This window comes from Danio rerio, chromosome 16, assembly GCF_052040795.2.
Source record: "Danio rerio strain M-AB ecotype USA chromosome 16, GRCz13ab, whole genome shotgun sequence".
NCBI lineage: Eukaryota > Metazoa > Chordata > Actinopteri > Cypriniformes > Danionidae > Danio > Danio rerio.
Genome location: NC_141036.1, coordinates 2,585,171 through 2,602,500, shown reverse-complemented (window position 1 = coordinate 2,602,500; position 17,330 = coordinate 2,585,171). Strand labels below are relative to the sequence as shown.

Sequence of the window (17,330 nt, the reverse complement as noted above, 5' to 3'; positions counted from 1 at the left end):
ACCAGAATGTTTGAGCAAGATGCTAATGGTCTTATCCGATTCAATGATCTATGCTAAGCTAAGCTAAAAGTGCTTTCGCCAGACCTGGAGATCGGCTGTTTTCAGAAGTTTGTGTTTTATTCCATCTATATTGAAACGGGACACCAGAATGTTTGAGCGACATGCTAATGGTCTAATCTGATTCAATGATCTATGCTATGCTAAGCTAATCTAAAAGTGCTTTCGGCAAACCCGGAGATTGGCTGTTTTCAAAGGTTTTTGTTTCAGTCCATCTGTATTAAAACGGGACACCAGAATGTTTGAGTAAGATTCTAATGGTCTAATCCGATTTAGTTATGTATGCTAAGCTAAGCTTAAAGTCCCTTAACCAGACCCGGAGATTGGCTGTTTTCAAAAGTTTGTGTTTCAGTCCATCTATATTAAAACAGTAAACCAGAATGTTTAAACGAGATGCTAATGGTCTGATCTGATTCAGTTATCTATTCTAAGCTTAGCTAAAAGTCTCTTTACCAGACCCGGAGATTGGCTGTTTTCAATTGTTTTTCAGTCCATCTGAATTGAAACGGGACACCAGAATGTTTGAGTGAGATGCTAATGGTCTAATCAGATTCAATGATATATGCTAAGCTAAACTAAAAGTGCTTTTGCCAGAGCGGGAGATTGGCTATTTTCAGAATTTTGTGTTTTATTCCATCTAAATTAAAACAGGACACCAGACTGTTTGAGCGACATGCTAATGGTCTAATCTGATTCAATAATCTATGCTAAGCTAAGATAAAAGTGCTTTCGCCAGATTCAGAAATCGGCTGTTTTCAAAAGTTTGTGTTTCAGTCCATCTATATTAAAACAGTAAACCAGAATGTTTAAACGAGATGCTAATGGTCTAATCTGATTCAATGATCTATGCTAAGCTAAGCTGAAAATCCCTTCGCCAAACCCAGAAATCGTCTGTTTTCTACAGTTTGTTTTTCAGTCCATCTATATTAAAACGGGACTCCAGAATGTTTGAGTAATATGCTAATAGTCTAATCAGATCCATAGGTCTATGCTAAGCTGAAAGTGCTTTCGCCAGACCCGGAAGTCAGCTGAAGGGGTTTTAAAATGCTAAAACATCTGTAGGGGAGTTAAAATGAGCAAAAAATGCAGAGTGTTCCTTTAAAAGCAAATACTGCGCAGATCTGTCACTTTTAAGCACTAATAAGCGTGCTTCATTCGCTAATGTAATGCTATTTTATTGATTGTGATTTAGATTCATTGGCTGGCAGTGAACGGACGGACAGAATTACTTCATGACCTGGTGCAGCACGTCACTAATGTAGACGTGGAGGATGCCATGGGACAGACAGCCTTACATGTGGCCTGCCAAAACGGACACAAGACTGTAGGGAACCTGTTTGTCTTCAGTGCAGCGCTTGAATTCAGATTTATAAATAGTAAATCACCTCATTTTGTGATGTTTCTCGCAGACAGTGCAGTGTCTTCTGGACAGTGGAGCAGACATCAACAGGCCCAATGTGTCTGGAGCCACTCCACTCTATTTCGCCTGCAGGTGAGCTAATGACCAGTGGAAAGCAAAATTACCCATAATGCATGTGCATGTGTAAGGAGGATGCTCCGAACTTTCGGTCATAAGCTTGATGCATATATAGAGTCACATTATTGTCCCTCTCCTGTGGTTTGTAATGTAATGAGCAGCACAAATGTCTCGATACCTCAGGCTGTTGATGTTGATCATCCACTCTGCACTAACCACTTTACCACTTGCGCCGAAAAGTGTTCCTTTACATCACATTTTTCTTGTCTTAAATGCAAAGGGAGATCCAAACTCGTTTACATTGAAGGAAATGTTAATATTCGTCGTTTTTTCCACTGATCTGCAGTCATGGTCAGAGGGACACGGCACAGATTCTCCTCCTCAGGGGAGCCAAGTATCTTCCAGACAGGAATGGAGTTACACCACTCGACTTGTGTGTTCAGGTGAATATTCATAACGTTCACACACTCTCTAGAACTGGCATGCATAATAAACCTCATGTGTAACTACATTCTAGGGTGGCTATGGCGAGACGTGTGAAATCCTCATTCAGCATCATGGCCGACTGTTTCAGACGCTGATACAGATGACCCAGAATGATGACATTAAAGAGAACATGGTACACCTCTTTCATCACCTCTGACGTTCTTGATCATTTTGAAGTCCTCCTGTTTCCTTTTTCAAATATTTCCCAAATGATGTTTAACAGAGCAAAGCATTTTTCCACAGTATTTGCTATAATATTTTTTCTTCCAGACAAAGTCAGTAGTCACATCGTAGGAGAGTTAAAAAAATTGGCCACAAGAAAATTATAATGTTGGAAAGTGGAACAAAGATTCATTGTATTTAATTATTAGTTATTTAATTATTAGTTTAATTATTAATGCAAAAAAACTAAAACATTGTTTTTACTTAGATTTGTTTTGTCCTGTTTCTAGTCCAAATATCCACGTTTCAAACCAAAAACAAGATTATTTTCCTACTGACACATAATTTTGCTTGTTTTAAGGGAAAACTCAATGTAAGACAGTATAAACAATAGTTTTACATGATCCTTTTAGATATTTGGACTAGAGGCGAGACAAAATGAAGTAAAATCAGCATTTTTTGCATTGTGATTATTCAATTTCTGTACCTGAACAAACTTTTCAGAAAAAACATTTCTGTAAAAACTGTTAGACCCCCTAGAAAATTGTCAAATAGAGCTATTCAAATCATTTTGTAATACTGTATTATTATTGCTATATACTGTTTATTGCAGACAAATTACTGAATTATTGCATATCAGACTTTTCCAATATTCATCTAATCGTCTACAGAACAAACCACTGTTAGACAGTGACCTAGTTAAGCCTTTATATTGCACCCACGTGAGTCCATTATGCTTGTCTTGTTTACTGTTGGTTGCTAGGTTACCAATACCACAGTGAGCCTCTCTAACAACTTTCATATATGGTATTTTGTCTTTATTTTTTGAGAACTTCTAAATATTCTCTTCACTCCCTGCTAAAAAATCCAGCTTAAACCAGCCTAGGCTGGTTGGCTGGTTTTAGCTGGTCGACCAGGCTGGTTTTAGAGGGGTTTTGGCCACTTCCAGGCTGGTTTCCAGCCATTTCCAGCCTGGTCTTAGCTGGTCAGGCTGGGAGATGACCAGCTAAAACCAACTTGACCAGCCTAGCCAAGCTGGGAGTCCAGCCAAAACCAGCTATATCCAGCTTAAACCAGGCTGGTCAAGCTGGTTTTAGCTGGATTTGGCTGGTCATGTTCCAGCCTGACCAGCTAAGACCAGGCTGGAAATGGCTGGAAACCAGCCTGGAAATGGCCAAAACCCCTCTAAAACCAGCCAACCAGCCTAGGCTGGTTTAAGCTGGATTTTTCAGCTGGGTTAGGATTTAAACCTGGCTAATGACTCAGTAGTGTATTAGTAAACAAACAAACAAACAAACTGTATATTATAGATAAAGAGATGAATAAAAGAACAAACAAATAAATGAATAAATGAATGAGTGTATGAATAAATGCATAAGTAAATTAATAAATGAATAAAAGGATAAATAAATAAAAGAAAGAATAAATAAATAATTTTCTAAACCCATTCTAAGCTCAATATTATTAGCCCTCTTAAGCAATATTAGTTTAGGATAGTCTACAGAACAAACCACTGTTATATAATGACTTGCCTAATTACCCTAACTTTACCCTAAATAACCTAGTTTAGCCTTGTAATTGCACCCACGTGACTCCATTATGCTTGTCTTGTGTACTGTTGGTTGCTAGGTTACCAATACCACAGTGAGCCATTAATATTTTATATTTTTTAATTTTTTTTTGTTTGCGAACTTCTAAATATTCTCTTCACTTTAGGATTTAAACCTGGCTAATGACTCAGTAGTGTATTAGTAAACAATCTAAAATAAAAAAAAACTATCATAAATAAAGACATGAATGAAAGGACAAACAAATAAACAGACCAACAGTGATCAGATTGTATAACCAAAGTCATACTAGATGAATTATGCTGAATTGTAATAGCATTAGAAATGGACAAGTGTCTACTTGAAGCTAAGGTGTGCAGGATGAATGTAATTTTAATAAAATATATTTTTTATGTGTATTTGTCATTTGTTTTATTTTTCTTTAGTATGGAGATCTCTGCTGTGACGTGAATTACCCTTTGGGATTAATAAAGTCTAACTAACAAACAAGCAAATAAAAGAATGAATGAGTGAATGAATAAATACATATAAGGATGAATAAATAAAAGAAAGAATAAATCAATTATAAAGCCATTTTATGTCAATAAAGTTAGCCCCATTAAGCAATATTTGTTTTTGATTGTCTACAGAACAAACCACTGTTCTATAATGGCCTGCCTAACTACCCGAACTTAACCTTATTAAGCTAGTTAAGCCTTTAAGTGTCACTTAAAGCTGAATACTAGTATCATTAAGAATAGTCAAATATTATTTACTGTTATCATGGCAAAGATCAAATAAACCAGTTATTAGAGATGAGTTATTAAAACTATTATGATTAGAAATGTGTTGAACAAAATCTGGAAACCGAACAGAAATTAGGGAAAAAAGTGCACAGGAGGGCTGATAATTCAGGAGGGCAAATAATTTTGACTTCATTTGTATAGAAATTTAATTTTACCATTTTGAATTTTATTTTTCTTTAAGCTGAGGCAGGTTCTAGAGCATGTTTCACAGCAGAATGACTCCAACTACCAAAGGATCTTGACCAGCTTGGCGGAAGTGGCCACTACAAATGGACACAAACTGCTGAGGTGCGTCTGATATCCACAATTCTTGATGAAAGATGACTTCTCTTACATCATATTAAATCTGGTTTTGTTTGCTTTCAGTTTGTCCAGTAACTTTGAAGTCCAAACCAAGAGTTTACTGCGGATCATTCGGATCTTCTGCCATGTGTTCTGTCTTGGACCGTCGTCCCCAAATAATGGGAATGATATGGGATACAATGGAAATAAGACGCCTCGTAGCCAAGTGTTTAAGGTGAGGGTTTGATTCTTTAAGTATATATTGATAAATCCTTTATTAATCTGAGGTCGCCACAGCGGAATGAACCGCCAACTTATCCAGCATATGTTATTATGCAACAGATGTCCTTTCAGCCGCAACCTAGCACTGGGTAACACCCATACACTCTTGCATTCATACAAACATACTAAGGTCAATTAGGCTTATTCCATTCACCTATAGCACACGTCTTCGGACATGAATCTGTCCAATGATTTATTAACTAAATGTTTAAATAAATAAATAAATGAGTAAATAAATAAATGAAGAATGAATAAATACATGAGAAAATGAATAAATAAAGTAAATAAATGAATAAATAAATAAGTGAATAATTAAATAAATGAATTAAGAATTAAGTGAATAAATAAATGAATGAATAATACATAAATAAACAAGTAAATACATGAATAAATGAATAAATAAATAAACAAATGAATAAATAAATGATCGAAATAATTCGTAAATAAGTAAATGAAAAAAGTGAATTAATGAATGAATGAATAAATAAATAAATAAATTAATTAATAAATAAATAAATAAATAAAAGAATAAATAAATAAATAAGTGAATTAATAAATTATGATTAAATGAGTAAATAAATAAGTAAATGAATACATAAAAATTAAGTAAAATAATTAAATAAATGAATAAATAAATAAATAAAGGATAAATAAAAGAATACATAAAGAAGTAAATAATTTAAAGAATTAAAAATAAATAAGAGAATAAATAAATTATTAAATTAGTAAATAAATAAGTAAATAATTAAATAAATTAATATATAAATAAATGAATATATAAATAAATAAATAAATACATAAATAAATAAATAAGTAAATAAAAAAATTAGTGTATAGATGAGTAAATGAATAAGTAAATGAATAAATAAATAATTAAGGAAATGAGTAAATAAATAAATGAATAAAAGAATAAATAAATAAGAAAATGAGTAAATGAACAAATAAATAATTATCTGAATGAATAAATAAATAAATAAATGATAAATAAAAGAATGCATAAAGAAGTAAATAATTTAAAGAATTATAAATAAATAAATAAATAAATAAATAAATAAATAAATAAATAAATAAATAAATAAATAAATAAAAAGTAAAGTAAATAAAGCAATGGTGTAAAATGTTTAAGAAAGGTTTAAGGCAATAAAAAGGCGAAATAAAAAAAATGACCCAGCAACAACAGCAACCCTGTTATCTTGTGTGGGATGGCCGTGTTGCAGTGATGTTGTCTTGTGTTTATTTCAGCCTTTGGAGCTGTTATGGCACTCTCTGGATGAATGGCTGGTGCTCATCTCCACCGAGCTGGAGAAGGAGATCACAGACACAACACGCTCCTCCTCAGGAAATGACATCGCCTCTCTCTTCCTGAAAAAGCAGGAAGTCGACCCCTCAGTTTCCAGTGAAAACCCTCAGCTTCTGCTGGATGCCAGTTCTGTGATGAAGACGCCCGAGGTTTACGCTGACGGTCAGGATGTCATCTCAATGATCGCCAATCGGCTGAGCGCTGTCATCCAGGCCTTCTACATGTGCTGCTCCTGTCAGATGCCACATGGGTGAGACTGAGCTCTGAGTAAATATCATTTCTATAACTTAACAGTAAACAGGTGCGTCCCAAATCACACCCTTATGCACTATTCTACGCCATTTTGTAGTATAAATAGTGTAAGTAGTGCATTCACACTGAAATATTGTTTTTATTCTAAAGAGTGCACTTTAAACACCCGGATGATGCACTTATTAAATCGTTAAAAACAAGTGTGTAATGTTGGACTCTTCACACACTCTACTATTCATTTATTAATTCATTTATTAAATAATTAAATTAATTTATTTATTCATTTGTTTATCCATCTATTCAATTATTTATAAATTTTGTCATTCACTTATTCATTAATTTATTAGTTAATTTATTTATTAATTCATTTATAAATATCCATGCGTCCATCCATCTGTCCATCTTTTTATTGTTGATATCCACCCATCCATTCGTTTTGCTCACTTAGCAGAAGGGGCGAATCTGTCGGGCTTGACTAAATATGACTAAATGAATAAATAAATCACTGAATGAAAGAATGAATAAATCAATTAATAAAAAAAGAATGAATGAATGAATAAATAAATATGAATGAACAAATGCATGAATGAATGAATGAATGAATTAAATGGGTTAATTGATTGGATGGATGGATGGATGGATGGATGGATGAAAGAATGATAGAATACATAAATTAACTAATAATAAATGAATAAAAGAATGACTAAATGAATGAAGGATTGAATGAATAAATTAATATGAACGAATTGATGAATGAAAAATTTATAAATAAGTAAATGAATAATTAGTAAATAATAATTAAAACGATACCTAAATAAAACTATAAATAAATAAAATGCCAAATAAATACGTAAATAAAATGATAAATAAATAAAACGATAAATAAAAAAATAAATATAGCGATAAATAATTAAAATGATAAATAAATAAAATGATAAATAATTAAAATGATAAATAAAAAACGATAAATAACTAAAATGATAGATAAATAAAACGAAAAATAAATTAAATGATAAATAAAACGATAAATAAATAAAATGATAAATAAATAAATCGATAAATAAATAAAATGATAAATAAAAAAATTATAAATAAAACGATAAATAATTAAAATAATAAATAAATAAATAAATAAATAAATAATACATAAATTAATAAATAAATAAAACGATTCATAAATAAAATGATCAATAAATAAATAAAATGACAAATAAATAAAATAATAAATAAAAAAATTATAAATAAAACGATAAATAATTAAAATTATAAATAAATAAATAAATTATACATAAATTAATAAATAAATAAAACGATTCATAAATAAAATGATCCATAAATAAATAAAATGACAAATAAATAAATAAATGATAGAATAAAATCCATCTGTCCATTCAGGAGCTGACTTTGGATTACTTAATTTATTTTGGATTGTGAAAGCAAAATTCTCTACATACAGTAGAGGAAGTAAGTGTTTTTTTTTTCTTGGATTTTTTTCTTGGAATAATATTCCTAAAGCAGCTGTTGACATGGAATTGAACAAGATTTTGGTGAAAAGCCAAAGAATACAAACATAAAACAAATCAAAATGAGTTTGTGTAATAACACTGGAATGACACAAGTAGAAAGCACTGAACTACTGAAATGTATTTAATACTTTATAGTCCTGTTTGGTGCTGTCAGCTTAAGACGCCTCTCATATGGAGAATGAAGTCACATGCATTGACACACAGAGTGTCAAAATCTTTAATACTTCTGTGGGTCTCATCTATCAAATCTGAGCTTTATTTTGTATTTTCTATTGGATTAACATCAGGTGATTGGCTGGGCCATTCGACAGGTTGTACAGAAGTGTGAAATTTAACCTTTTGAAAGTTCATAAGGAGAACAAGAGAATCAAGATGAGTGTACTAATGCACTTTTAATCATGTTCATAATGTCTCCTCACCACCGCGGCCCTGCAAGCTGCCTCTCTGATGTTAATGTCATCATTAAATTGCTCTTACTAAAATGCATCATTTATACACTCTCACTGCTGTCTGAGAGTCTGAGAGCCCGCATACTCATCCTTCATTTGTTGTTTCTGATATCTAGCATGACCTCCCCACGATTCATCGAGTTTGTCTGCAAGCATGATGAAGTGCTGAAGTGTTTTGTGACAAGGTAAGTCGAGAGCATCTGTTCATTTTTACTGATACATTGAGCATGCATCTGCTAAACTGAAGGATAAAACAGCCAAAGAAAAACATTATACATGTAGTCCATGCGAGTGACATTTAGTAGTAAGATTTTTTGTTTATTTATTCATTTTCTTTTCAATTTACTTTATCAATCTGGGGTCACCACAGCGGAATGAACCGCCAACTTATCCAGCATATGTTTTATGCAGCGATTGGCCTTCCAGCTGCAACCCAACGCTGGGAAACATCCATACACACTCATTCACACACATACACTGTGGCCAATTTAGCTTACCCAATTCTTCTATATAGCGCATGTGTTTGGACTGTGGGGGAAACCGGAGAGCATGCAAACTCCACACAGAAATGCCAACTGACCCGGCCGAGGCTCAAACTCTGCAAACTTCTTACTGTGTGGCGATTGTGCTACCCACTGCACCACTGCGACGCTCGGATAGATATATATATAGACTTAATTTGACACTAGATTTTATAAATGAATATTTCCACGACCCCTAAGCAATACTTTGTTTCAGTTGTCTACAGAACAAATCACTGTTATACAATGCATAATTACCCTAATTAACCTAGTTAAGCCTTTAAGGGCCCTATCATACACACGGCGCAACATGGCGCAAGACGCAACGCAATTGTTGTTTGCTAGTTTCAGCTCAGCGCATGAGTTGTTTTAATGTTTCGCACCAAATGCATTTGCGCTCATATGTGCGCCCATAGGCGTTCTGGTCTAAAAAAGGAGGTGTGTTGAGGCTCATTGCTGGTGCAGTGCTATTTTGAGGAACTAAAATACACTGTTCAGTAGACCAGCTGAGAGGAGGTCTAAAGTCCAGCGCAGAGCGCGTTAGTTGTGCGCCTCGCTTAAACAATGATTAATACACACAGGATGTACAGCAATACGCAAATATCTTTACAAATGAAAAAGAATTAAAGCTTATTATTATTATGCTATTGTTAGTAGTAGTACTATTTATTATATGCATATTCATATTTGTTTTATTAAAAACTAGCTTAGATTTGTCCACCTTTTAGGTTTTAGACCATATGGGGCACAGCATGTGTATTAGGATATAACTCAGTTTTTTGAGCACACTTCGTTATTATTGTTCATTTATTCATTTGCTGGAGATTAGAACTGAATTTAGAAATAGTTTTGAAACAAATCTTTGAGCTTAACAAACAAAATTAATTATGTATAGGCTAATGGATGTCTGTGCGTACAAGGTTTCCTTATCCACGAGAGCGAAAGTGAAAGTAAAGAATGATGAGGCTCATCTCTCTTTCTCGCGCTGCAGATGCTCTGTTTAACTGTTTTCTCGCTAGTGAAGTGTTCATTTTTTCCACTTACAAACTCCGCTATGTTAATTAATAGCAAATGTGCTATGGCGTGACTCAACTGACTATTAAAGGGAATGGGAGATGAGACTCTGATTGGTTTATTCTCAAAACACACCTATAACACATTAAGAGAATAAGCTCAACCCTGTTAGACCATGCGGCACGGCGCAAAGCGGATTTTTCCATTTTTCCAAGCATGGAGCCAAGATTCTCAGAGAAATCGGTCAAGTTTGGTGAAGGAGAAATCATGGTTTGGGGTTACATTCAGTGTGGGGGTGTGCGAGAGATCTGCAGAGTGGATGATCAACATCAACAGCCTGAGGTATCAAGACAGCAAATCCTTAAGCAGAATAGCGCTCCTTCTCATACTTCAGCCTCCACATCAAAGTTCCTGAAGGTCAATGTGCTCTAGGATTTGCCAGCCCAGTCACCAGACATGAACATTATTGAGCATGACTGGGGTAAGATGAAGGAAGAGGCATTGAATATGAACACAAAGAATGTTGATGAACTCTGGGAGTCCTTAAAATAGCAAAAGTGGATTCGGACCACCCTTAATGTATTTGCGCCCTGCACTTTGGACTTTGCGCCTGGATCGTTAAAATAGAGCCCTATTGTCACAGGACGTCAAGGGAGCGAAGACAAGAGGTTGGATCCAAATGCAATTTTTAATGAAAAAGATTATTTGTGCAGGCAAAAACAAGCGAGGTCAAAAAACAAGAACACTGGTGTCATGAAGGGCATCGAAAAATGCAAAAACAAAGCGATGATCAAAGTACAAAAAGTTACAAAACAATCATCAAAACATGACTAGAAAAACTATAAACAGGACGACACTCACTGAAACCATACAGGTACTAACAAACAAAGACTCCGCATTGACCGGTGTGTGGAATGTGTATAAATAGTCCAAACAGTTGATGATGACGATATTCAGCTGTGTGTGAATAATGGTGACTGGTTTGTTCAAAGGCATGCTGGGATATGTAGTTCCTGAATGACATGCGAGTATGCCAGTGATCTTTCAGGAACAGATTGCTGGTTACGTGACACCAATATGTCACTTTAAGCTGTATAGAAGTGCCTTGAAGAATATCTAGTAAAACATTATGTACTGTCATCATGGCGAAGATTAATGAAATCAGTTATTAGAGATGAGTTATTAAAACTATTATGATTATAAATAGGCGAAGCAGTGGCGCAGGAGGTAGTGCTGTCGCCTCACAGCAAGAAGGTCGCTGGTTTGATCCTCGGCTCAGTTGCCGTATCTGTGTGGAGTTTGCATGTTCTCCCTGCATTTGTTTCCTCCGGGTGCTCCGGTTTCCTCCACAGTCCAAAGACATGCGGTACAGGTGAATTGGGTAGGCTAAATTGTCTGTAGTGTAGAAGTGTGTGTGTGGATGTTTCCCAGAGATGGGTTGCGGCTGGAAGGGCATCCGCTGCGTAAAAAACTTGCTGGATAAGTTGGTGGTTCATTCCGCTGTGGCGACCCTGGATTAATAAAGGGACTAAGCCGACAAGAAAATGAATGATTGATTATAAATATGTTGGAGAAGCCCCTCTCCTTTAAACAGTACTTTAAATTTAACAGGAAGGCTAATAGACCTGCTGTATATTTGTTTTATTCCTAGGAATCCCAAAATAATCTTCAACCACTTCCATTTCCTGCTGGAGTGTCCTGAGCTCATGTCCCGCTTCATGCACATAATCAAGGGGCAGGTAAGCACGATGAGAGACTTAAAATATTTAAAACTTCAAAACTCGTATCGTAAAGCCTTCTGAAATTGCATCTTAAGCGTTTGAGCCTCTTAAATGTTGAGCGGTTTGTTTTTATGTTCTAGTTGTTATTTATGTGCTGTGTGATTTGTTATTGTGTTTAGTATTGATTGTGTTCAGCACAGCTCTGTGTTGTAATAATATGCTCTATAAATAAACTACTTCTACACAACCTGACAAAAGTCTTGTTGATCCCAGTTGTAAGAAGAACAAATAATAACTTGGCTTCTAGCTGATCAAATGGTAAAGTATCAGAAGGTGGATTTCTCTGATGAATCATCTGTGTGTCAGAAAGTCGAATCATCTGTTGATCTGCATCCCAATCATCACAAATACTGCACAAGACCTACTGGAACCAGCATGAACCAAGATTCTCAGAGAAATCAGTCAAGTTTGGTTAAGGAGAAATCATGGATTGGGGCTGCGTTCAGTATGGGGGCGTGCGAGAGATCTGCAGAGTGGATGATCAACATCAGCAGCCTGAGGGATCAAGACATCTGTGCTGCTCATTACATTACAAACCACAGGAGAGGGACAATTTTCCAGCAGGATAGCGCTCCACATACTTCAGCCTCCACATCAAAGCTCCTGCAAAGAAGGTCAAGGTACTCTAGGATTGGCCAGCCCAGTCACCAGACATAAACATTGAAGGAAGGAAGCGTTGAAGATGAACCCAAACAATGTTAATGAACTCTGGGAGTCCTGCAAGAACGCTCTTTGCCATTCCAGATGACTTTATTAATCAGTGATTTGAGTCATGTCAGAGATGTATGGATGCAGTCCTCCGAGCTCATGATGGAGTCAGACACAATATTCATTCTTTATATTCTATACTGGACATTATTTCTGTTCAGTGACGAGACTTTTGTCTAAGCAGAGTCAGACCTTACTGTCCTAATGAAATCAGTCAATATCAAGTCATGATCAGATTTTATTGTGCTCAAATAGTGTCATCTAGAGGCCTTTCATATAAGACACTTCTGACACCAAATCATCAACTAGAAGTCAAGTTATTATTTGTTGTCCCTAAAATAATTCATATTCTGTAATTTGATGCAGAGATGATATAACATATTTAATTATTTAAAGGATTTAAGATGCTGATGACCGTTAAATGCGTCTTGTGAAAAGGGTCTATATTGGATTATTTGAAAGCTATTCACAATAATATGTGTGCCTCACAAAGGTTAGTGGGCTTGACAAACCAACTGTAAAATGCACTCCTTTATCTCTCAGAAACTTTAACAGACACTTGCACCAGTTTGGCATCAGACACTTTCTTACTTTCGTCTTCTCTTCTCCTTCTTAGCCGTTTAAAGACCGGTGCGAGTGGTTTTATGAACATCTTCTTGCTGGACAGCCAGACTCCGATATGGTGCATCGGCCGGTTAATGAAAACGACATCCTTCTCGTGCACAGAGGTAGACAAATATCTGATTTTGTATAAGAAAACATGAATTATTTAGTTTAAGAAAGCACATGCAATTCTGAAAAACACCAGCAAATTAATCGGCTTGCCAGCATATATGTTACCAGCATACGTGACCCTAAAACATGACGGACTCAGCTGGGATTTATTTACTGTGCCGTGACCGTAGCTAACTTTCTGCAACTCTCACATGGTCGCTTACTGAAGCTAAGCATGGCTGCGCCTGGATGGGAGATCACATAGGAAAGCTAGGTTCCTGCCGGAGGTGGTGTTAGTGACACCAGCAGGGTGCGCTCAACCTGTGTGGGTTCTAACACTCCGGTATATTAATGGGGACTTTATACTGATCAGTAATCTGACTCTCTGTGGTCATTTGCCCACTGGCCTCTGTCCATCATCGCTTTGGAGGTTGAGCAGGGAGGCCGAAATCTTGTCACGTTTCCACTGTCGCGTTTCCGCTAGTAGCTCGCAGCACATCACGCAAACCCCGCCCCCAGAACGTCCCCCGAATCAAACGTCACACAACCCGCCCACTTCAGCAGGTATCAGGCAGATAAAGCACACCATCACATCATTACAAAACTATTAAAATGAAGACAACCCAAACAAACAAATGACACGTTACTGTACAGCAGTACATTATATGTCTATACGCACAGACCTGTGTGTTTTCATTTATTGTATTTATTTACTCACCGACAGACTGTTGGCATTGTGCAACGAGTGGTCTCGCCACTGTAACGGATGGACCCAGGTCAGTGAGCGCACCCATCCATAATATAAAACCACAGAAATTCTCCTTTATAACTCGGAATGAAATGTGTTTATAACATTCTCGTTTTGATAGATGCCGTCATACATTCAGCCCGAATTCTCCGCTGAGACCTGAAACATATTTATTTTTCTCTAGGCTATCTGACATAGGCTATTTCGTTGCGCTCAGCAGCTTTTCACAAATAAAGCTCTACATGTATTTAAAGTTTTATTAAAAATTTTTACTACGTCATATAAAATTTTACTACGTCATACACTTGTCTGAGGACACAGAACACATTTTGTATTTGCAGTTTTGTTCGTAAAGTGGCGCTGAACAGGACTGGGTGACAGAAAAAGGGTCATTTCTGCTTTCACTCACCCCAAAAACTGCTCTGTTTGCACGATTTGATTAATATCATCGTATTTAAATACTTTATAAATAATATTTCAAACCTTCTCCGGTGTTTATTGTTTTTAGAAAATATCTAAAAGCTTTATTTTCAGATAACGTTAGGCCTTTGTAAAATGAAAGTTTAGCCTAATATGGCTTTAAAACGTTTTGACCTAAACCTTTTGTTAGTTTTATATTGGTTTATTTATTTAGTGTGATTTTATTCTATCCAATATTTGTAATTCTTTAAATTATTTCAATATTGCCTAGGCTTTTTTATCAAGATAGCTATGACACTATTGTTTTGAGCCTACAAACGTGGACACGTAATTGGTAAAGTTTCATGTCTTTCTGTTGTATTCATATTTTGTATCATCTCCAAAATAAATAAAAAAGCTGCTCACGGCATCAACAGAGCTGTGAAGCGAGCGCTCTCACACACATACAGGCATCTAACACGCATGTATCAAGCACAAACACACCTTTTAAACTTGACAAAAACTTTCGACAACCCTTTACTGTCTGCTGTGTCTGTAATATGGTGTAAAGATTATTCTGCGTTATTGAAAAGTCAAGTAGAACGCAGCAAAGAAATGTCACTTATAAATTAAAACTTTATTATTGTATGCAACATCCTTACATTTAAAAGGGAAACATGAGGGGGATCATAAGCAAAAAGACCCCAGCCTAGCCTATAAGGCTAGATGTTTTCTTCCCCTTATTTATGTGTTTGTTTGCCGCATGTACTCCTGTGCGATCGGAAAAGTAGTGTTGGCAAGCCATCTTTACCAGACTCGGGCAAAGTCCGCCTCTCCTTTTACTCCGTCCCGAAGCCCCATTTGGCCCTCTTTGGCCCTAAGGTATTCGGCGACAGGCCCCAGAAGTGACAGTGGAAATGTGTCTGGCCTTGGCTCTCCTTGTGTAGCTCGCTTTAGGCGCGATAGTGGAAACACTGCTTCGGTTTCCTAACCATCCACAAATCTTGATTAGCTTCATTACTGTCTCCTCTCCACCCATCAGCTGGTGTGTGGTGTGCTGTCTGCTGCAATATGGCTGCCCCTCGATCCCCCTCAAACCTGTGTAAAGCGCATTAAGTGTCCAGAAAAGTGCTATCAATGTAAGGAGTTATCATTAATTTGTTTGCATTGTGAGACTTTGCAACACACATGCGGTCAAATCGATGAAGATCTTTAATTTGCGGGTGTTTTTTGTAATTGCATGTGTTCTCAAATTGCAGCGCAGTAAGCACTCTCGCCCACTGTAGGTTTCCTTATGAAGGCTTCACCGTCCAGCTTCATCTTCTTCATTTGCTGTGTGCTATCATCTCGTTTCAGACTCGTTATTCAGAAGCAGCTGTGAAGTCGTGTCCAAGTCCTCCAATGAGAAACTCAAACAAGGCATCGCCGTGCGGTTTCACGGTGAAGAGGGAATGGTAATATTTAACAGTCACACTTTAGTTTAGGTCACAATTCATGCTATTAACCACTGGCTTGTTATCTGCCTGTTTTTAAGATGTTTCGTTTTTATTAGTAACCACACAGTATGATCTTATTCAACATTCCTAATCCACCACAAAACCTACAGTACACCCAACTTCTACCAAAGTAACTATTAATAAACAGCTGAGTAGTAGTGTTAAGATTGTAGTGTTTGTAAATGGTTTGTTAGTACTGTGACCTAAACCAGGGGTGTCCAAAGTCGGTTCTGGAGGGCCGGCGTCCTGCAGATTTTAGCTCTAGCTTGCTTCTACACACCTGCAAGGGTGTTTCTAGAATGGCTAATAAGAGCTTGATTAGCTAGCCCAGGTGTGTCTGATTGGGGTTGAACTTAAAGGTGCAGTAGGTGATCTGCCAAAATGCTAACCGCTTAGCATATTGTCTTTGGATGGCGGGGAGGGACTGTGATTCAAAGCCACACACTCTGATATCGCGAGCGCGCGGACCGCGTCACGACAGCCGACACACAACCCACTAGTTCATGTCATTCGCCAGTTACTTAGTGCCAGCGCCGTGCAGGAATTACATGTATTACTTTACCACACTTGCATGCTATTTCAGAGCGAATATTCAGAGTAACGTTAGCGGTGAACAGTATAGGAAGGCAGTCAGTGTTCAAAAATGACCCAATGTGATTATAATAGCAACTTCAGCTCAGTAAAGCAGGCTAGGCGGAATAGCGCTATTTATTGGGTTTTTGTTGTTAAACTAAATATAAATCTACATTATAGATGCTGTCAAAGAACCTTATGAAACTGAAAATAATCACATCAATCTTTCACCGGGAGATTTCAGTGGCTGAACAACACATCTGTGCATAGAAGTCATTCATAACAAAGCACAATCTAACATAAAATAGTTTCAAAACAGAACATGACCTGTCTAACAGTAACACTTCAGCCGTGGTGTCGTCATAACTCCAGCGTGCTAAAGTAACTCCAATATTGATTCAGGATTTTCAAAAGTTTCAATGCAGCATTTGATTTCTCCCGGTCTGTCTTGTGACCGCGCGGCCACTTTTGGGCGAGTTATACCCGCGCCTGGCTTTACAGTAATCGGCCCGAGCTCGGCTGTCCTTCCGCGCCTCCGGCTTCGACTCGACTTCTGCGAGCGGCCCGCAGCTCACTCGCGCGCATGCGTTTGTGATGCAGACGGGCATTCGCTATTCGCGGATCTGCGTGAACAGATGCGCAGAAGTCCGAATCTACATTTGCTGACAGACAGTCTGACCTGCCTATCGGAATTAAGGACGGTCCGACTCTATTTAATTGGATGAACATTTTTTAGTTTTATGCTTTACC

At 36.6% G+C, this 17,330-nt stretch overlaps 1 protein-coding gene across 3 annotated transcripts in view; it reads left to right on the top strand.

The window, feature by feature from the left end:
• The window catches only part of hace1 (HECT domain and ankyrin repeat containing E3 ubiquitin protein ligase 1), a 38,688-nt gene that overhangs the window by 4,267 nt on the left and 17,091 nt on the right, over positions 1–17,330 (top strand). For all 3 annotated transcript variants that reach the window (XR_015510600.1, XR_015510601.1, NM_001423976.1), the window contains 11 exon segments: positions 1,250–1,381; positions 1,467–1,549; positions 1,881–1,977; positions 2,052–2,153; positions 4,717–4,823; positions 4,902–5,052; positions 6,342–6,649; positions 8,743–8,811; positions 11,813–11,900; positions 13,267–13,378; positions 15,868–15,965. Coding sequence is in view for 1 of the 3 variants with exons in the window: in NM_001423976.1 (NP_001410905.1) it covers positions 1,250–1,381; positions 1,467–1,549; positions 1,881–1,977; positions 2,052–2,153; positions 4,717–4,823; positions 4,902–5,052; positions 6,342–6,649; positions 8,743–8,811; positions 11,813–11,900; positions 13,267–13,378; positions 15,868–15,965 (1,347 nt within the window). In the remaining 2 variants the exon portion in view is untranslated.